Source organism: Lithobates pipiens, unplaced genomic scaffold (genome assembly GCF_037356315.1).
Source record: "Lithobates pipiens isolate NorthernLeopardFrog02 unplaced genomic scaffold, aLitPip1_a1.2 Scaffold_19, whole genome shotgun sequence".
NCBI classification, from domain to species: Eukaryota; Metazoa; Chordata; class Amphibia; order Anura; family Ranidae; genus Lithobates; species Lithobates pipiens.
The window spans coordinates 371021171-371044087 of NW_027507764.1; the positions used below are offsets into that span (position 1 = coordinate 371021171).

Sequence of the window (22917 nt, forward strand, 5' to 3'; positions counted from 1 at the left end):
GCTGACTCCTGAGCTGACAGGGCGAGAAGAAGACAGGAGACACGGGAACTTTTTAAAAAAACATTTTATTGTTTTATTCCAGGTTTTTTAGAACATATAGAGGGGTAAATGACATAGCATAAGAACTGTGCTGTCTAGCATGCTTTAAAGAATCAGAATATTTTTTTTTAGGGTTACAACCACTTTAAGATTTTCATGATGACATGACTGTATTTGAATAAATGTAGATACTGTATATAAGACCTCCCCTGAAAATAAGCCCTAGTATGATTTTTGTAGCCAAAATTAATATAAGGCCCAGTCTTATTTTCAGGGAAACATGGTACTTATTGTACTCACTGAACTGCAACTCGATTTATAACATTTTATCGTGTTTTTTCTGGCTTTTTGGTTGCTATTCTGTCTCTAAAAATGTAAAATACACCTATGATAAAAATTATAGACCTTTCATTTCTTTGTAAGTGGGCAAAGTTACAAAATCTGCAGGGAATCAAATAATTATTTTCTAGATTGTTGACAGAATATTTGTTCTAGATTGGTGACACAAACTTTGTCATGACAGCTAGGAAACAATTTTTTTTTTGTCAGACTTGACAGCCTGCATACTTTAAAGTGGTTGTAAACAGAATATGAATTGCAGCACAGCTCACTTGTCCTTAGTTTGATAGGGAAAAGAGCAGCCTGTCAGCTCTAATCCTCCCCACTTTTATAACACCACGCCCCCCCCCATCATTGATTGACAGACATGAAGCGGAAACTCATGCATGAGCAGGAGTGAAGGGGGCATGTCTCCTGCTGCCTCAGCCTGACTGAGATCGGAGCAGGAAGTGTTTACCTTCACTTCACTTTCTTCCCGCTCATCTCCTTGGGACCAGGACCAAGTAAACATTACTTACTTTATGCCTAACTCAACATACTGATCTCCATTCACAAAGTGGTATCTTAACGCATCCAAGTACCCTGCATCCAGGGGAAACCCTGCTGATGACTCATTGGCTGTTAAGGATGTGGCAGCTACCCACTTCTTAACAACCATGACAGTTACTAGTTGTTAAGGACACCGACGGCTGCCCACTCCTTAACTAGTTAAAATCAAACACCTTCCTTAAATATCGTGTTCCTGGACCACTACTTGATTATCATATGCATGTATTTATTTTTTTCTTTGTGAATTGACTAACACTGTTTTAGGCTGTATATACCGAGCGTTTTTGCTTTATGCGGTAAATACCGCATAAAGCAAAAGCGAATTGACATTTTCAGGATCGCATGCTGTATTTGAGAGAACCACTTAATGTGTATGTGTAATTCTTTTGTGAATGGAGCCCACTGTCAGCTAGTTTTCTCTATTCTGTGACTATGATGCGGCTGTGCGGTTGGATCCACACAGCCATGCCAAATGATGACGAGTTGGCAGGGAGAAGAACCCCTGGTTTCTGTAAGAGGAAGGGTTTATAGTTTCATAGTTGGTAAGGTTGAATAAAGACACTGGTCCATCTAGTTCAACGTGTGTGTGTGTGTGTGTGTGTGTGTGTGTGTGTACACGCGTGTTTGTGTTTATGCCTGTACTGGCTTGGGCCCCATTGGATCCAATGGGAGTCTTTTTGCCACTCCTGTATAGTTCTTAATAGATAAATGGGTTATCTTTCTTGTATTAATAAATTTTAATAATGTTTATATATTTTTAGATGAAATTTGACAAGCATGGAAACATAATATCATTTGGTGAGTACCAGAATATAATTTAATGTAAGGCCGCGTACACACGCGGGGACTGTTCGCTCAACTTTGTCCGCTGAACAGTGTTTCGGCGGACAGTCCGCTCGTGTGTGGGCTTTCAGCGGACAGTTTCAGCGAACAGTCTGCTGAACAAAGTTTTTCGGAATTTCCGAAAAACTGTCCGCTGAAACTTTGTTTCAGCGAACAGTCCCCTCGTGTGTAGGCTTGTTCGTCAAACTAAGTTCCGCGCATGCTCAGAAAGGATTTACACGCCGAAGTTTGCATTGCAGTGTATAGGACGTCGTTTTCTAGTCCCGTCGTACGTGCCGTTCACGTCATCGCGCACGGTTTCAGCGGACTGTTCGTTCGTCGTGTGTGGGCAAGTCCGTCCATGCTAATTTTGAGCGGACTGTCCGCTGAAACTGTTTGACGGACAAAGTTGAGCGAACAGTCCCCGCGTGTGTACGCGGCCTTACAATTGTTTAGAGGTTCTTTGGTAAGGTTGCAGTGTATGTAATGGTACTACAACCCCAATTCCAAAAAAGCTGGAACAGTGTGTAAAATCTACATAAAAGCAGAATGTAATGATTTACAAATCTAAAACCCGTTTTCGATTCACAATAGAAAATAGAAAACATGTCAAATATTAAAACTGAGAAAATGTACCATTTTAAGAAAATAAATAAGACAATTTTGAAATTGTTGGTAGCAACACATCTCAAAAAAGTTGGAACAGGGCAAGAAAAAGCTGGCAAAAGTAAGTGGTACTAACAAGGAAGAGCTGGAAGGACATTTTGCATCTAATTTGGTTAATTGGCAACAGGTCATTAACATGATTGAGTATTAAAAAGAGCATCTTAGAGAGTCTGAGTGTCTCAGAAGTAAAGATGGGCAGAGACTCGTCAATCTATGAAAAGCTGCATCTAAAAATTGTCAAACAATTTCAGAATAATGTTCGTCAATGTAAAATTGCAGAGGCTTTAAATATATCATTATCTACAGTACATAATATCAAAAGATTCTAAGAATCTAGAGAAATCTCTGCGTGCAACACAACATTGTATACTCATAATCTTCGGGCCCTCAGGCGGCGCTCAGTTCAGAAGCTTGTATCCCTGATGGTATGGTAGTGCATTGCTGCGTATGGAATGGGCAGCTTGCACATCTGGAAAGGCATAATCAATGCTGAAAGAAATACCCAGGTTTTAGAGCATCATATGCGCTCATCCAGATGACACCTTTTTCATGAAAGGCCTTGCATTTTTCAGCAGGACAATGTTGCATCTATGATAATAGCATTGCTTCATAGTAGAAGAGTCTGGGTGCTTAACTGGCCTGCCCACAGTCCAGACCTTTCACCTATTGAAAATATTTGGCGCATCTTGAAATGAGAAATACGACAAAGAAGACCCAGGACTGTTGAGCAGTTGGAATCCCACCAGTCAAGAATGGGACAATATTCCTCTACCAAATCTCCAGCAACTGGTCTCCTCAGTTCCCAGAGTGTTATTGAAAGAAGAGGGGATGCTACACTGTGGTAAACATGGCACTAAGACATGTTGCTGCCATCAATTTCAAAATGTCTTTTTTTTTTCTTAAAATGGTGCATTTTCTCATTTTAACCACTTACAGACCAGGAGATATTATTGCTTAATGACCAGACCATTTTTTGCGATATGGCACTATGTCGATTTAACTGACAATTGCTCAGTCATGCGACACTGTATCCAACCAAAATTGACGTTTTTCCCACAAATGGAGCTTTCTTTTGGTGGTATTTGATCACCTCTGGTTTTTTTATTTTTTGTGCTATAAACAGTGACAATTTTGAAAAAAAAATTTTTTTTTTTACTTTTTGCTATAATGAATGTCCCCAAAAATGTAATTAAAATTTTTTTTTTTTTTTTTATCAGTTTAGGCCAATATAATATTCTTCTACATATTTTTGGTAAAAGAGATTGTAATAAGCATATATTAATTGGTTTGTGCAAAAGTTATAGCGTCTAAAAACTATGGGAAAAATGTATGGCATTTTTATTTATTTATTTTACTAGTAATGGTGGTGATTGTGATTTTTAGCGGTACAACATTGCGGTGGACAGATCGGACACTTTTGACACATTTTTGGGACCATTGGCATTTATGCTGCTATAGGTGCTATATAAATGCACTGTGTAAATTGTCACTGGTAGGGAACACTAGGTGGCGATCAAGGGGTGAAATGTGTTCCCTGTCGAGTGTTTTTTACTGTGGGGGGATGGGACTAACTTGGGGAGGATACATATTTCTGCTCCTACTTACTAGAAACAAACAATCTGTCTCCTTTCCCCTGACAGAACAGGGATTTGTGCGTTTACACACACAAATCCCCATTCTGGCTCTTGTGCCCACGATCATGGGTGGTCGGCAGCGATCGCGCCTGCTGGCCACACGCATCGGATCCCCCGCCATGCAGTGGGCTTGCACGCGTGCCTTCGGTAGCTCCGAAAGGGGAAGACATACCCGTATGTTGTTTTTGCGAGAACGTGCCACTTTGCTGATGTATATCGGCATGAGCCGGTCGGAAAATGGTTAAACATTAGATAAGTTATATTTTTTTCTATTGTGAATAAAATGTGGGTGTTTAAAATCTGCAAATCATTGCATTCTGTTTATGTAGATTTTACACACTGTCACAAATTTTTGTGGATTGTATTTTATTTTTATAAAATGGCATAATAAATCATCTACACTTCTTTCTTTGTTTTTTATAGAGAGAAAAAAAACAGAATTGTACCAAGAATTGGGTTTACAGGCTCGAGATTTAAGATTTCAGCATCTTGTGAGCATCAGCTCTAGAAAAAACAAGATCATTTTAAGAATGGAGGTACTTTATTTCTAAGCAGAAAATCCTAGATTGTTAAAATTATTTTTTATCCATTTGAAATAATTGTTAGAATTTATTACTCAGTATTTACGTTTCATTAATTTTAGCTCACATTCAGTCCATTTATTTATTTATTTATTTAATTTTTTCTTCGTAATTTTAGAAAAACGCAAAAAAATAAAAAAGCCATGTTGAGATTGTACAATATTACAGTTCTAAGAAACAAATGGAACAGCTGAAATGATAATTCAGAAAGTGTGATTGGTCAGTCCCTGGACATATTTCTTTATTAAAAATAAAAGTTGCTTGAAGGGAATTTAAAATAAATTCCATGTGCCTATACCCTTGCAAGCAGACATTACCAAAATGCATGGAATCGTTCATGTCTGTCTTGTACATCTTATGTTCATTTTAGGTATAACTGAAATCTTAAAGCAGTATTAAACCAAAAAGAAAACAATTATTATATTGCAGCTTATCGATTCGTACATGTGATGGCTGTATTAGCTTCCTTTTTGGCCAGATCACCAGACGAAGGGGAAAAAAAACTAAAAAAGAAAACGCATGCAGCCACCACATCTAATAATTGGTAAGCTGCAATATAAAAACTTTTTGGTTTTGTGTTCAATACCATTTTTAAATGGGACTGTGGGCCAATGCTGCATAGCAAGTTTGCAAAAGCACAACATTATTGCCCCTTTTGAATATGTATCAACTAGAGCTGCACAATTAATCGTTAAAAAAATAGTGATCTTGATTCAACCCCCCCTCACGATCTCTATGCAGAATTTTCATTCATGTAACAAGTGTAGAGCATTTTCTGTTCACTCAGCTGTCAAAAGAAAAAAAACTGGGAAGCCTTCCAAGTGCTTCACAACATTGTCTGTGCTGGTAGATGACTATAAACATGGTAACTTTTTGTTCTTAGATCAAAGGAACAATCTTCAGTCTGTAAATGAGGGAAATGTAACCACTTAACCACTTACCGACTGGCTCCTGTACATATACGTCGGCAGTTTAAAGATGGGTATCTCGGTAACAGCAGCAGCTGCTGCTACAACCGAGGTATTCATCTTTTGAGCTGGGGGTCCTGTTTACGATAATGGTGGTCTCTGCAGGGTATCCACGGCGAGATCACCTTTGGCAGCAGAAGAGTGGCCACTCCCTCTCTCGCACCCTCTGCCGATTACCGGAGCCGTCGGCGGAGGCGATCAGGACCTGTCCGTGGCTGGGTATGGAGACGAGTGAGGGGAAGATGGCCCCCACCCATCTCCATACTATAGCAGGGCAGAAGCTTTTTTTTTTTTTTTTTATTGCATTTAAGTCCAAATATGAGATCTGAGGACTTTTTGACCCCAAACATTATAGATAATTTTTTTTTTTTTTTTTAGCAGAGACCCCCTAGCGAAGAAAATGGCGATTGTTGAAATATTTTATGTCACAATGTATTTGCACAGCAGTCTTTCAAATGCAATTTTTTGGGGAAAAATTGATTAAAAAAACTAAACAGTAAAGTTAGCCCAATTTTTTTGTATAATGTGAAAGATGTTACGCCGCAAGAATCGTGAGAGAATCATGAACTTTATTCTAAGCAAAAAAATTGTGATTCTCATTTTAGCCAGAATCGTGCAGCTCTAGTATCAGCAAAAGTTCTGGATTACTGCCATGCCATAATACAGGCCAGCCTAGGCAAACATCCGATGCATGTACTGTATGTTGATAGCTTTGCCAGCCAGTAGTCCTGTGCTCTTCGTCTTGCAATTCACAGATCACTGCCACAATAGCAATAGCAAAAAGGAGACTCCTCTATCTCTTGGTTCAGCTTTATAGATTCCTAGGTTGTCTTATTGCTCATTTGTTAGATGGACAATTACAAGGAAAGCAGCATATATCATATACAGGAAGAAGCCTTACGATAGGATCATCCCACTCTTCAACAACGCAGTAAGCCCTTGTACACACGGTCAGAGATTCCGTCGGAATGTGTCCGATCGGAGCGTTTTGTCGGATATTCCGACTGTGTGTGGTATGCATCGGACTGTTTCCGTCGGACCAAATTTTCCAACTTGCAGGAAATATTTTCCGACAATCTGCTCTGATCGGACATACTCCGATCATGTGTAGCCTACTCCGACTGACAAAGTGCCACGCATGCTCACAATCAAATTCCAACACGGAAGTGCTCGTTCAGGTAAAACTACTGCTCGTAAGCGATATAGCACATTCGTCACGCTGCAATGTTAAAAATTTTCATGAAGCGCATTCTCTTGTTCTTTACATGCTGCAAGAAGGAACTTCTTTTGATGCTCATAGTCGCACACACTTCTCCCGAACGTATTTCATTACTCTTTTTTAACCATTTCGGCAATACAATTTTGGATTTAGTCACATCTACACAATTTTAGATTTTCTTTATTGTTTTTTGGATGCATTTTTTTTTTTCGTTTTTTTCCTAAACATCTCCTTTTTGTCAGTTTTGCTAATTTCTCAATTTTTAGGGTGTTTTTTGTGTGTTAACTTACCACAACAACATTATTGTATTTTTGATATTTTGTTTTTCTTTTTTAAGCTACAGGAGGTTGTTTAGTGTTGGTGTTATTCATGTCACTTTGTATTTTTGAAATGTACCTGCCTGCTCACAAATAAACTGGCCTTTTGGAAGTAAAACACATACGCAAGTATTTCTTCAAACAAAAAATACCTTTATTTCGGTGTCAGTAACAGATAAAGAGGGAGGCAGCGATATCGAAACTGGGGAGATTAGCGAAGCCTTTGGCCCCCAGGGCACACATCAACTATTTAAACGCAAAAATTGGTGGCCTGAGGAGTACATGTCTGAGGGAAGTCTGGTCCTGAAGTCCAAGAAACCCGGAACAGCAGCAGATGACATCTATGTTCCCAGGCTGTGGTACTACAACAGGCTGCATCTTCTGTCAGACCAGACTGAACCCAGGTCATCACTCTCTGGTCTTCCTTCCACGCTTCCTTTCAGGCTGTGACTGTGGTGTCGGAGGTGTGGCAGAAGGAGGAGGAGCAGGGGCATGGGCCAAACCACACAAGTGTGTTTCTTGTGTCATTTGGCCCAACAGACCCTTGTTGAGGGTGTGTATAATAACCTCCTCGCACAAGAGCTGTCACCCCTTCTCCATTTTATCAAGCTTGCACACAACCAAGGCGGCAAAGGCCTCTTGGTAGGTGGGTTTTGCTTGGAGGGCCGCAGAAGCCTCACCAATCAGCCTCACCAATCAGCCTCAGGGACGACTCCTCAACATTTCCCCCCCCCCTTTCTCGCCCTTTTGTGTGGAAGGCGGAGGGGAGGGACCTGGCATTCATTGAGGCTCCTTTTGCTGCCCACCGCCTGGCTGCCGCTTACCCCCGCCTCCTCCTGGCTGCCACTTTCCACAGCCACCTCCTGGCTGCTGCATTCCACACCCTCCTGTTCCTGGCTGAGTTCTTCCTGTGTATGAAAAAGGGACATAGTTTGAGTTTTTGGTTCATCAAACACACAATTTTCACATCAACACTGTTGCAAATTGTTAACCAATAGAAAAGACTATCATTCTGTGCCCAACATTTTTCTTTCTTGTCCCAAAGGTTTTGGCCACTACTGTCTATTGATATGTGAAACACTTTCAAAAATCAGCAATTAGTGTTCAAAAAGCAAGTTAACATCATTCATTTTTACTCCCAAAATATGTACAACAATACTATACCTGGCTCAGGCTGGGCTCCCCCAGTTCTTCCTGAGTGGAAGGCCCAGGTTGGGCGTCGGAAGACTCATCGGGTGTGGAATGGAGCATAAGATGCGTGGAAGGAAGAGTAGAGAGGGATTCTCTGACCTCAGCCTGGTCTGACAGAAAATGCATCCTGTCATAATACCACAGGGTGGGAACATAAACGTCATCTGCTGAAGCTCCAGATTGCATGGACTTCAGCACCTTGTTCCTCTCCCTCATATATGTACTCCTGAGGCCACCACATTTTCTTTTTTAAATAGTTGACGTCTGCCTTGGGGACCACCGGCTTCACAAACTCAACCAGTTTCAACATTGCTGCCTGCGTCTTGTGTCTGTTACTATATTGTGGGTGTGTTGGTTGCCACAGGCAGGGCATGTCTCTTTATTTATCGATGAACAGAGGGAGGAAGCTATGATCGTTGAACCCGTCCATAATGTCTGCAAGACACAACACAAGACAAACCCTAATGTCAGACTAAACTCCACTAATGCAGGCCTCAATCTAGAAGCAGTATAGCCTAGTGATGTACCAAGTTCAAAATTTTACCTTCGTTTGCACGTTCGTCGCGTCAGCTACTCCCTCTGTTCACTGATCGTACGGACGACACACGCGTGTTGAGTTTTATATACAGTGCGCATGAGTGAAACTCCGCCCGCCCCTGACGTTCTTTCTAGACTATTCCCCGCCCCATTCGCTTTTGGCGCAGTGGGGAGAGCACATGGCGGAGAGAACGCAGGTGCGCACTAATAATAGTTCCACTAACGAGGAGGCGGGTGAGGAAAGCTCAGAGCCTGAAACGTCCCAATACAGGAAGAGAAGATTTAAAGCCTCAAATATGTCTTTTGGAGATGGTGGACATATTCAACAGGACTGACCATGATGGGAAGTATGGACCTTACCCAAACTCAAATATCAGAAAGGCCAAGATCATGACCTAAAGTTATGAAGAGTCTTCAGAAGAATTTTGGGGTACGCCGATCCATGGATCAACTGAGAAAACGCTGGTCAGACCTGAAACTGAGGGAGCACGAGCAGTACATAAGGATCAAGCATGTTCTTGACAAAAGTAAGTAGTTGTCGTGTGTTCATATGATTATTATTGCTTGCATACTGCTCCATGTGCTTTGATTTCATGTTGTGCAGTTTAAAATGGCCACTTTCAAGTTCATGGTTTCATTCGTTCGTAGGAAACATCGTTCTGCAGGTAAGTATTCCAGCTGAACACAGGGTCCCCAATAATGTTCTGACCTTGAAGCTCTGCCAAAAGAAACAATTGTACAACACTTCCAAACAATGTTTCATATTCCTAATTCTGCCCTCTGTGTGCTAATTATTCTTTTTTTTCATTCTCATAGGGGAGAGAAGACTCGGCAAGTATGAGGACACCAGGGACCACACCCCTCCCAAAGAAGGCCAAATTCCAGAAGCAGAGGAGCAGGAGGAGGAGGAAGGAGAGATCGTTGAGGTTGGACAAATTGTCACCACAACAGGTGAGTGTCGGAGAACACAGGTTCCGGTAAGCTCATCAATGTATCTCACCATATTTTGATTACATGTTGTGTTTTTTTGCTTTGTTTTGTAGGTGATGTGGAAGAAGATTCCCGTTTTACCAGTGAAAGTGCCCAGATCCTGATTGGGGAGATAATGGGGTGCAATCGGGTTTTGGAAAACATACAGCAAAACATCAATGATGTTAAAAATAAAATGAAGAACGTCATTGATGTTTTGGGGAGAGTGTGAAAGACCAAAAACTAGCTAGGGTTTTAGTTTTGCTATTTTAAAACACAACTTTTGTATTTTTAGAAAATAGAAATTTGGAAGATGCACAGAGTGTGTAAACATGCGCTATCTCCCATCATGGGGGATCAATGTACACGCTTTGGGGCTGCAACCCCTTCATCTCAGCCACTTTACACAAAACGTGTACATTGATCCCCCACGATGGGAGATAGCACATGTTGACACACTCTGTGCATCTTCCAAATTTGGATTTTCCAGGGGTGACACCCCATGTGAAGAAGGCAATATCAGCCCAGTTTGTACATACTCATGTCTGATATTGTCTTCACTTTTCAAAGTTGAACTTTGTAAGTTCCTGTGTTCTGTATTTTACACTTTGATACATGCCTGTTTACACAAAAACACCAAGTAAACAAATATTAGCTGAAAGTCTGTTTTTGATGCACACAATTTCTTGTTTTGTTGTAAAAAACATTTCTAAACGCACATGTGAATGTGCTTGGATTAAAAAGTTAAATTATTAACAATGTGTGGCTTCCTTTTTCATTGCGCCAAACATGTATTTGTAGTAAAATTTTAGTTTGCGGTGAGAATGGGTGTTATTTCCTAAAGGAAACTCGACTTTGCACTCCAAGTGCAGTTTCAGGTGTACTTTTGCAGTGCACTTGTAGTGCATAGTGGATGTGCCTTTAGTAAAAAAAAAAACACTCACAGTGATGTGTAAATTTGGACAATCATGCCATTTTCCTGCCATGGTGCTGAAAATGAGCACGATTGTGGTCAGTAATGCACTACATACATTAGTTACCAAAAACAAGGTGTGTGTGTGTAGCAGACTCACAACTTAAGCTTATCTGAAGAAGAGACTGTCCCCTCATCTCGCTTACAATTTGAGTTTGCACTGTTGGTGAAAAATGCACAACAAGGAAAAACCGAAATTTACCTAGGAGACACCTAAAAGCAAGCCAAGCAGTAAATGAAGGAGTTTCAAAGTAAACTTTATTTGGAAAATGCCTCTCAGACATTGTCTGGCATATCAATAGCCCGCCTACCCACAAAGTAGTCCATCTATTGGGTTCGAACCTCACGAGCGCTTTGGGGGGGCAAGCCAGGATGAGCAGGTTCAAGGCCCGTGAGGTTCTCATCATTTTCAAGCAAGTCTGCTTCTTGTTGGCCAACTGAGACCGCATAGTTCACAGAAACTTTTTTAAGAAAATTGTGCAGAACACAGCACGCCAGCACTATGTGATTCAGTTTGTATTCCGCCGTGTGAATAGGCGTAAGAAAAAGAACCGGCTGGCCAGTATACCAAAAGTGTTCTCCACCACTCTTAGGCTCTGGACAGGCGGAAATGAAAAATCCTCTGGCCTGGGGTGAGGGTCCCCATCGGCAAAGGCCGCATAAGATGGTTCGCCAGGGCAAACGCCTCATCCACGACGAAGACGAACGGGAGTCCTTCCTGATTCTCCTCTGGGGGTGGCAAGCCCGGACTGCCACTCTGGAGACGCCAGTAGAACTCCGTCCGTGCGAACACTCCACCATCCGACATCCGTCCATTTTGCCCCACGTCCACATACAAAAACTCATATGTCGCAGACACCACCGCCAACATCACGATACTATTAAACCCCTTGTAGTTAAAATAGTACGACCCCGAGTTGGGTGGTGGGACGATGTGGACGTGCTTCCCATCTATTGCTCCTCCACAATTGGGAAAGTCCCAACGACTGGCAAAGTGGGAGGCCACAGTTTGCCATTCCTGTGGCGTTGAAGGACACTGTGGAGTGAAACAAGAACCCAAATTAGTAATTTGACAAATCAACATTGCAAGCAGATTAGACACCAACATTTTTGGTCAAAATTAGTATAACATTTTGGGAACTGAGTATTTAAAGCCTAAAGTATAAGGTCCCCTTATGAGAGTCATCACCCCCCCATCCCTTCCCCACCCCCCTCCATCTGATGGGCCCTTGCTAAAAAATGAGGGGGGATGTTTTGGACAGGTAACACTCTCCACTTGATTGAGAGGTGAATGCCTAAATAATGTGTGATACTTTGGGAAGCCCCTCCTTAGTTACACTATTGGCAGCCCACCGGACAGGTAAGAAGTGTCCTAATACCAAAAAGAAACCAAAATGTAAGCACATTTTGACATTCTGCTATTGCATATCAAGATAATTAATAGGTGAAAAAACAAAATAAAAATAGCATTTGAAAGTATTGAGGCAGGCCCTTGCACTACATCAGGCATATGCAATTAGCGGACCTCCAGCTGTTGCAGAACTACAAATCCCATGAGGCATAGTGAGACTGACAGCCACAAGCATGACACCCAGAGTCAGAGGTATGATGGGACTTGTAGTTTTGCAACAGCTGGAGGTCCGCTAATTGCATATCCCTACACTACATGCTTAGGTGAATTCATCCATAAATGTGATCATCAAAAAGGTAGGTATAGTGTGTATCTGGTTTGGTAAAGTCATCAGATAGAGGATTGCTATCAGCTGAGCTAGCAGTTGGGGGGAGGGGGGTTCCTAATGAGTTTGGCACAACCCCAAAATTTTTAAAAAGTCACTCTGCATGAATTGAAGCACACACATCACATTTGTAGACATTATAGGGGGTGTTTAGGGGAAAACAATACTATGGAGCTGACAAAATGCATTGGTAAGTGACTAGACTATAGTTTTATGGGCCAAGAAGAGCATGGTGGGGAAGTTAGTGAGGCAAATATGCCTGAGGACAAAGGGGCAGAGTATATGAATGAGAGCATATTGCAATGATGGTAATTGGGGAATGAGGAAAGAAATGCAAGACATTAGCAATCATGAAATACATAGAATGTGATGTTAAAGGATAAAACTTAGCTTCATATAGTCCTTCTGCAGGACCTGAATGATGTCAGAACAGGTCTCTGGAATAATGATCCCCAGAGCCTGGGGGGAGATGCCTGTAGAGAACTTGAGGTCTTGAAGGCTTCTCCCTGTCGCCAAGTAGCGCAACGTGGCGATGAGCCTCTGCTCCGGAGTGATGGCTTGCCGCATGCAGGTATCCTGCCTGCTGATATAAGGGGTCAGCAAAGCCAGCAGACGGTGAAAAACGAGGTCCGTCATCCGGAGATAATTCCTGAAATCATCAGGATTATTCTCCCGGATCTCATGGAGCAAAGGCATGTGCGAGAACTGGTCACACTGGCGCAACCAATTCTTGGTCCACAAACGCCTCCCCTCCCTGTTCATGGACTGGGCTTGTGTCAAAGTAAAAACCCCAACACGAAGCCCCTGCACAGCACAAACTCTACGACGACTACATAGACGAAACATGGTTTAAAAACGGTCGGCTCGTCAGAACGGACAACAGAAAGCACCGATAAACAACAAGGCCTGAAAGGACGGCCTGAATAGCAGAAGCAAGCAGACAATAAGAAATACCTTTCACAGCGTACTATACCAAGATATAGTCCACAATGAGAAACAAATACTTAATGACTGCACGCACTGATTATCAGATACGCACACACAAGCACAAACCGAAGAGCAGTAGCGATCTGAATCACAAATCTGAAAAGCGCGAATCGTCTCTCACCAAACACCTTATAACACGCGATAGACACAAGATCAGCAGAAGGAGTCCAAAGGGTGCCGGACGTGGTGCTGAACTTCCCTTTTGTAGGCCCGCCGTACGCGGCTTACGTCACCGCGTTCTTGGCAACCGCAAATTCCGACAACTTGGTCCGACCGTGTGCATGCAACATTACTTCCGGACCGGGTTCGGAATGAATACGTCGGAATAACTCCGATGGATTTGGTCTTCGGAATCGCCGATCGTGTGTACAAGGGCTAAGGGTGGGTGCCATAAGTGTACAATTTTTACTCTGATATGTTAGTGGGAGCAAAAACAGTTCATGTGTGTGTTTAAAATGTGCATGTTTGCTTTATGAAAATCTTTGTTGGTAACGTATGTAATTGAAACAAATGATTTTTCCCTTAATTCATGTTTTTAAATATTATTGGGCTGTTTCTTCTCTGTCTTGCAGTTCTTAAAAGCTGTCATAACACCGCATTATCTTCTAATACTGGATTATCGGAACCTTCAACTGGAGCAGTGGTTTCTTCGAGAACTTGCTCCTCAGTTAGCAGGAGAAGGGCAGCTAGTGACATACTCCTTACCCTTTGAATTTAGAGCCTTGGAGGCAATCCTGCAGTACAGGGTGGGTAGATACAATATGACCTGCAAAAATTAGAACATTGTTTTACTTCTCTACCAGATGTGTAATGTACCACCGCTTGAGCAAACTGGATTCACGCGTGTCACAGATTGGCTTACCAAAGTTCTAAAGATTCATGTTTTCCATGACTGATTTCCTCTATCGCAGTCACTAAATATCTGTGATGAATAGGCATTCATTCAGGACAAGGGAACATGATAGCATAGGTCAAATCAGCAGACCGACAATGCTTTTGAATTTCTTTTAGTGTGCTGATGTGGGGCCTTGTGTATGAAAGGAAAAGTGCAGCGCTGTGAATAAATATAAAAAAAAAAAAAATGAACAAAATAAATTTATCATAAATGTGAACAAATAATAAATAAATCATAAATAAATACATCAAATTCATAGTAAACAGTCCATAGCAGTATCACCTAGACTAGTGTCCCCATATAGATACAGTCCCTTGCGAAAGTATTCGGCCCCCTTGAACTTTTCAACCTTTTGCCACATTTCAGGCTTCAAACATAAAGATATAAAATTTTTATTTTTTGTGAAGAATCACCAACAAGTGGGACACAATTGTGAAGTGGAACGAAATCTATTGGATTTTTGAAACTTTTTTAACTAATAAAAAAATGAAAAGTGGGGCGTGCAAAATTATTCGGCCCCCTTGCGTTAATACTTTGTAGAGCCACCTTTTGCTGCGATTACAGCTGCAAGTCGCTTGGGGTATGTCTCTATCAGTTTTGCACATCGAGAGACTGAAATTCTTGCCCATTCTTCCTTGCAAAACAGCTCGAGCTCAGTGAGGTTGGATGGAGAGTGTTTGTGAACAGCAGTTTTCAGCTGTTTCCACAGATTCTCGATTGGATTCAGGTCTGGACTTGGCCATTCTAACACCTGGATACGTTTATTTGTGAACCATTCCTTTGTAGATTTTGCTGTATGTTTGGGATCATTGTCTTGTTGGAAGATAAATCTCCGTCCCAGTTTCAGGTCTTTTGCAGACTCCAACAGGTTTTCATCCAGAATGGTCCTGTATTTGGCTGCATCCATCTTCCCCTCAATTTTAACCATCTTCCCTGTCCCTGCTGAAGAAAAGCAGGCCCAAACCATGATGATGCCACCTCCATGTTTGACAGTGGGGATGGTGTGTTGAGGGTGATGAGCTGTGTTGCTTTTACGCCAAACATATCGTTTTGTATTGTGGGCAAAAAGTTCGATTTTGCTTTCATCTGACCAGAGCACCTTCTTCCACATGTTTGGTGTGTCTCCCAGGTGGCTTGTGGCAAACTTTAGACGAGACTTTTTATGGATATCTTTGAGAAATGACTTTCTTCTTGCCACTCTTCCATAAAGGCCAGATTTGTGCAGTGTACGACTGATTGTTGTCCTATGGACAGACTCTCCCACCTCAGCTGTAGTTCTCTGCAGTTCATCCAGAGTGATCATGGGCCTCTTGGCTGCATCTCTGATCAGTCTTCTCTTTGTCTGAGATGAAAGTTTAGAGGGACGGCCAGGTCTTGGTAGATTCGCAGTGGTCTGATACATTTCAAAATGATCGCTTGCACAGTGCTCCTTGGGATGTTTAAAGCTTGGGAAATCTTTTTGTATCCAAATCCGGCTTTAAACTTCTCCACAACAGTATTACGGACCTGCCTGGTGTGTTCCTTGGTCTTCATGATGCTCTCTGCGCTTTCAACAGAACCCTGAGACTATCACAGAGCAGGTGCATTTATACAGAGACTTGATTACACACAGGTGGATTCTATTTATCACCATATGTCATTTAGGACAACATTGGATCATTCAGAGATCCTCGCTGAACTTCTGGAGTGAGTGTGCTGCACTGAAAGTAAAGGGGCCGAATAATTTTGCACGCACCACTTTTCAGTTTTTTATTTGCTAAAAAAGTTTAAATTATCCAATAGATTTCGTTCCACTTCACAATTGTGTCCCACTTGTTGGTGATTCTTCACAAAAAATTAACATTTTATATCTTTATGTTTGAAGCCTGAAATGTGGCAAAAGGTTGAAAAGTTCAAGGGGGCCGAATACTTTCGCAAGGCACTGTATATCCCCATAGAGATTCGTGTTCCCAAAGAAATAACAAAAAGTATCCCTATAAGTGCTCTTCACTCTTATAAGGTAATGAGCACCCAAGTGTTCAGAATACCTCTGTTGGACATCTGCTTCCATGCATAAAGCTCCCACTCTGAGACTGTTAATACTCTAGCCGCTTACAGATTGCCATTTTAATCAGCGGTCATTCTACACTTTAAAAGTTATAGCCTCCAACCGGTCTGTGTATCTCCACGATTGAAGCAATACTGAATATGCATCCACAATTCTCAGGAATAAAACATAGAATACGATACCCTAGCATAAAATTGTCAAGTTTAATGTATATAAACCAGACACGAAATGTACTCACCCAGTCGCCACAATAGAAAAGCATACACGGCATCAATCGTAAAATTGACATTCCTGTGGGCTGCGCAATAAAAATCTGGCCTCCGATCTGATTACACTTGCGTGATGACATCACTGGCGTAGGCCACACCCTATGCATTTTGCCACAGATGACAACGTCAGAGGGGACTGAGGCGGTGTAATGTGGGGCCTTTCACTCACATATGGTGAGTCATGAAAGAACCTTTATTCTTTAGAGAGGTTCATTGACAGCCGTGGACAATTCTCTTAAAGGTATGGATTGGGTTTCAGCATTGTAATATCTAACAACAGTTTTTGTACATTTTAAAATATGAAAAAAAGTGAATTTTACACGTGGTGGAATGTTCATCTCCTAATATTTTTCCTCAAAGGCTTCTTGCCTTGTGTTATTCATAGTCCACACAATGAGTAAGGAGAAAAGTTGCCTTCCTCTTAAAAGTTTTTCCCTACTGATGAGTGGAAAAGCAGAAAGTATTAAGCTCCACAGTGCCGCAAGGTGCCCCTTGTCTTTAGGGAGACTTTTTGACTTGCTCAATTTGGGACCATGTCTACTGTTGTGTCATCCCTTTGTTAGCATGGTGTGCCATCTGCTTTCTCTAATTTTGTTCTCTTTATTCGACTTGTCTATCTTCATTATATCCGCATCCATTTTGTTTGTTAGATTAGCAATCTACAAGGGAGACTTCAACATCTACAACCTCATATTCTGGAAACTTTGGAAGCATTGGTGGACCCCAAACTAATGTCGGTAGATAGAAGTAAATTGCATGTTCTGCTCCAGAGTGGAAAGAGGTAAACTATATATGTAAGCAAATGGATTGTTTTCTTATTCTGTAGGGTCGAATTCTAAAATAAAAATAAAAATGTAATTTTTTTTTGTTTCAGTTTATCTGAGTTAGAAACAGATATCAAAGTTTTTAAAGAAGCAATTTTAGAAATTTTAAATGAAGATGAACTTATTGAAGAGCTGTGCTTGACCAAGTTGGATAGTCTTCAGCCCCCGTATGTATTGGGATACCATTTTTTTTTTTTTTTTTTTTACTTTATAAATGATGTTACTATTATTATTATTATTATTATTATTATTATACAGGTTTTATATAGCGCCAACAGTTTGAGCAGTGTTTTGCAACATGAGGGCAGACATTACAGTTACATTACAATTTGGTACAAGAGGAATCAGAGGGCCTGGTCGTTAGAGCTTACAATCTAAAAAGGAAGGGTCAATTGATACAAAAGGTAATAGCTGTGGGGGGATGAGCTGATGGAGGAAGTAAAACAGTGTTAGTTAGAAGTAGGATAGGCTTCTTTGAAGAGAACGGTTTTCAGGGATCGTCTAAAGATGGATAGATTAGGGGACAGTCGGACAGATTGGGGTAGGGAGTTCCAAAGGATGGGAGAAGTTACTACTGCGGGCGGTAACTTGTTTGTCTGTCCACATTTTTGGATGTACTGCATACATTGAAAATGTTCAACTAGTTAAAGTAGACCTAAAGCCAAAATGTTATTACTCAAAAATGTAAAAAGTGTGAAAAAAAAAAACAATTATATATATATTTATTTATTATATGTGTGTGTGTGTGTGTGTGTGTGTGTGTGTGTGTATATATTATATGTATGTGTGTGTGTTCACATTTTATTTTTTTACTTTTGAGTAATAACATCCTGGTAAGCTGCAATATATAATCTTTTTTTTTTTTTTTTTTTTTTCTGGATTTAAATATGATTTATATTACAATCTTTTTTTTTTTTTTTTTTTATTATTACATTTTCAAATAGACAATGTAAACAATAAAAGGAACAAAAGTGTCTTGGGTATCCGTAAAAGTAAAGCATGTAAGAAATCTACTAAAGCTTTTAAAGCCTGACAGCTCCAGTCTTAGCCGCTGTACTCACTATGTGAAATTAGTACAGCGATCTCCCCCTGCTGAGCTATTGTGTTCTGATAGGAGGACGGCCCCCCAGCCAGAACACTCTGATCAGCGCTGTCCGCCATTTTGGGTGTCGGTCAGCTACTGGTTTACCAGTATGCTCGACTGACATACACACAGCCTGTGTTCACGGGACGTAAGAAGGTCAGACATCAAACAAAAAAGAGAGCATGTGTGCCAGTGATGGAACACGTAGAAAGAAAAATATATATGTGAGTGATGATCATCAAATAGCGATCGGATATGTCGTAATGGTGATGAGCAAGTTCAAAGACATAATAAACCATAACGCCCACACTAGTGGGCATAATGGGAGTGTTACATCATAATGTAAGGGGGGAGGGGAGTGTGGAAGAGTAAAGCTAGGTAGGCTTATATGAAATAGCTGAGAGTATAGCCTTATCAATTAAAGAGAAGGAGAGAAAAAAACATGATTGGTAACATAGTAACAGGAAAGTAGTAGGAAAGAGGAAGTAAACCCTGATTAGTTTACTTCCTCTTTCATTCCCTGCAAAGGCAAAGCATAATGGACTACTATGCATCGCATAGTAGTCCATTATGTGTCACTTACCTGACGCAGGAGCCAGCGAGGTCACCGCTGTCCCCAGTAGTTCGCTGCATTCATCTTCTTGGTGGGGTCTCGCAGCTCCGCCGCTGTCATTCGGCGAAGCCGCGATGACGTCACTCCCGCGCATGCGCACGGAAGCCGACACGCGCGGCAGCTCCGTCGTTGAGAATGCCGCGCTCAGTGCGCCTGCGCGCCGCTGTCGACGGCGCATGCGCCGTCAACAGCGGTGCCTGTTTTCGGGCAAATATCTCCTAAACCATATAGGTTTAGGAGATATTTCTTGGACCTACAGGTAAGCTTTATCTAGGCTTACCTGTAGGTCAAAGTGGTTTGTAAGGGTTTACAACCACTTTAAGGAGAGTCATCCCAGGACTTGTTAGTCTATAGAAAAATACTTATTTATTCTTCCGATTTCTCTTATGAAAATTGCAAAGCATTTAACAGTTAATGTATATTCAGTATTTTTATCAATCTTTTCCCTTTGCCAACACATAAGTGCTGCATTGCATTGTTGAAGTTAACTTAACTGATAGTATGCGTTAATTACATTTACACGACAATTGCTAATGATCTTGAATATAAATGAGACTCCTTCTCCCCAAATGACTTAATGTTTTCTTTATGTAAATATAATTGTTTTATGTCAGATACGAGAAATAGATTTTAGTTTTGTTTACTCTGAATTGATAGACTTTTCTTTTGTGCTTTAGATATTCCTCTGTTTTAATGAATGTGTTCGATGTTTATCTGTGAATATTAAATGATTTTTAAACTGTTTAATTAGATTTTTGCTTTTCATTTACTGTTTGCCGTGACAAATGTCTCCATTTATAATTCTCCTGGGTAAGGTACATACTATTAAATTGATTTAGAGATGATAATGCTGAGCATTTATTGGGTTATTTTTTTCAAACCATTAAATGCAAAAATAAGTGATTTTTCGTCAGACTTTTGTGTTTTAAGGAATCTGTCTAAGGAAGGAATCCCACAAAATAAAAAACAAGTTCTGGATAGAGGGAATGGAGAGGCATGGCCAGGTGCCCATGTTTGTGAATGGAGAGGAGATAAGAATTACTGCCCGAGGCTGCTTGTGACACTTATCTAGTTTGTTGCGGCACTATGCACTATTGCCATGTTTTTTTCCCATACAATACTGTTTTCACCCTTTAGTTGCATATTGGTACTGACCTCTTTTTAGTATTTTTCAGCCAATTCTTGTCTGCAAGCACTTTTTCTCTAATGTCAGCTGGACATCATTGCTCTGGGCTAGACTAATGATAATGACACAGTGGACCACGCCTGCACAATGTTCGACAGCAGGTCTCTTGTTTTCTCCACCAGCGGCATATGAGATAATGCAGGCACTCCACCCAAATAAAAAGCGTTTGAAATATGATGATAACGTTAGATTTTTAGTTTTTGGGTAGAGACCTTTGCCTTTTGGGTATAGCCCTTTACCTTTTGCTGTCAGCTACTTCAAAACATTTTGTTGGAGTGCTTCTTCTAAGTTACATGTGAAAAGAATATTCAAGATTGCTTGCTAAATTTCGTGACTAGAAATACTGGAAAAAATGACTCCTTTTATGTTCTAGACTAGAGTAAAGAGCCCCGCCTTCTCACTTTTAATACAGCCCACTACTGGGATTCTGTCCATATGATGTCCACAATCTCCCTCCTCAACCAAAAATGTGGTATGTTTAAATTTATTGTAGTTGATTCATTGGTGACGTTGAGTCCTTAAAAATGGGGATTTCTTTTTCAGTGTAGAAGGTACTTCCAGGATTGATGATGCTGAAGAGATGGAACTTCTTCTGGAGAATTACTACAGACAAGCAGAAGACTTGGCTAATGTGGCCAGAGAGCTACGTGTACTAATGGATGACTCAGAAAGTGTAATTTTCCTTCACCTGGATAGGTTGGTTATTATAATTACTTTGCTGCCCAATCCAATGTCAGTATTTTGAATGCTGTACAGTATTGTTTCGGAGTTTGAGGTTTAACACTGACATCCCAACAGCAACAATAGAACTGCCTTCCAGCCAAGGGACAGTCGTGGAAAGAGTTTAAATTGCCTACCTCCTTCCTTTCTTTCCTTAGTGTTTTCCAGTTCCTTTCCAGCATGGAACAGCATCAGGACAAGTTCCTCCATTCAGTGATGTTTCAGGTGGGGATGCTTGACGAAGAGTTCTAGCATACAGCGTCAATCTCCCTTACCTCTTTAGCCTACCTTCCATGCTTAAGTTTAAAGACAGGTTACCAGATCAAGGATGACACACATCAAGCTCTACATGTCCCTATAAGTAAGGGCTCGCAACTTGTGTTTCCCCGGCAGTGGGAAGGGCCATTGGTGATGCTTGAGTTTCCATGTCCATGTCCAGTCCATGACAGTAATGCCATGCCTAATGGAGTTCCAGCCTGTAAAAAAAAAAAAATGGCTACAAATACTGTAGGTGCTGACTTTTAATACAAGGACACTTATCTGTCCAGGAATCCCGCAATGTCAGCGCTCCTAGCCAATTTGCCAGCTTCTTAACTTAGGGAAACAGGATGTGAAGCCGGTTTCCTACTGTGCATGCACGAGTCACACTGCGCTTTCTAAATGCTCTGGCTGTCTTCTGTGACCTGTGTGTCTCCCGGAAGGTAGTGGGGGGGGGGTGATCTTACCTGGAAGTGGTAGTGGGTAGCTGGTTTGACAGGTATCCGCTCCCTCCTCACCCCACAAAAAGTGCCAAATGTGGTAGTGGAGGTGGGGGGGGATGCGAACAAGCGGAGTAAGGGGAAAATGTCCAATAATTTGGAAGAGAGGTTTCTTGAGAGATGAAGATGTGGAATGGTATCTTGGAAGACATATACTAAGGGCCAGCTTTTCTCAAGAGTGAAGCCAACTCAGGATATCAACATAGAAAAAAAACACAGAAAAGTGCCTCTAAGTGAAATGTTTAATATGCAGTATTATAAAATATCCCTTACATCTAGGTAAGGACTGGTGTGCTTGTGGGAGATCAAATCTCCTGGGATTGTCTCCAGTGTCTATAGCGTGTCCTGAGTGAGCAAGTCCAGCAGCGAAAGTTGCAAGAAGCCAGAGAGGAAGCCGGCTGATCCTTATGGATGGCTGGAGGAGATGGTGATGATCGTCTTGTGGAGCGATGCTTCTGGGCGTGTGACGTCAGCGGGATGTAGAGGAATCACAACGTGTTTCAGAGCGAGCCTGGCGCATGGCTCTGAACAACATTGTCGCTCCTCTACATCCTACTGACATCACATGCCCAGAAGTGTCTCTCCATGAGCTGATCATCACCATCTCCTCCAGCCATCCAAGTGTTGGATATTTTATAATACTGCATATTAAACATTGCACTTAGAGGCGCTTTTCTGTGTTTAAAATAGTGAAAAACAGGCCTTCGCGCTACTACTTAAGAATACAAACAATAAACAGGGTAAAAATACCTCTTCAAAAAAAACAGTGTATAAAATGGAAAAAATAGAAAAAATATATAAAAATATTCAACAACAAAAGTGCACGTGCAAATATAAGGTGCAAGAAATGCAGCTGAACCTGATAGTGTACACAAACTACCCAGCAAAAATACAAGTGAAAAAAAGTCCTGCGCAAATCAATCAAAAAAGATCCTTTTAAAGTGCTAAGTGGTGATGAAGTATAAAAACATATAAATAAATGAAATGTATAGAG

The 22917-nt window shown here is 41.2% G+C and overlaps 1 protein-coding gene across 1 annotated transcript in view; it reads left to right on the forward strand.

The window, feature by feature from the left end:
- The window catches only part of MRS2 (magnesium transporter MRS2), a 55877-nt gene that overhangs the window by 9399 nt on the left and 23561 nt on the right, over positions 1-22917 (forward strand). The window contains exons 3-8 of the mRNA XM_077492276.1: positions 1689-1725; positions 4473-4585; positions 14100-14273; positions 17389-17519; positions 17613-17729; positions 20989-21141. Coding sequence (XP_077348402.1) covers positions 1689-1725; positions 4473-4585; positions 14100-14273; positions 17389-17519; positions 17613-17729; positions 20989-21141 — 725 coding nt within the window. The remainder of the gene's footprint in view (positions 1-1688; positions 1726-4472; positions 4586-14099; positions 14274-17388; positions 17520-17612; positions 17730-20988; positions 21142-22917) is intronic.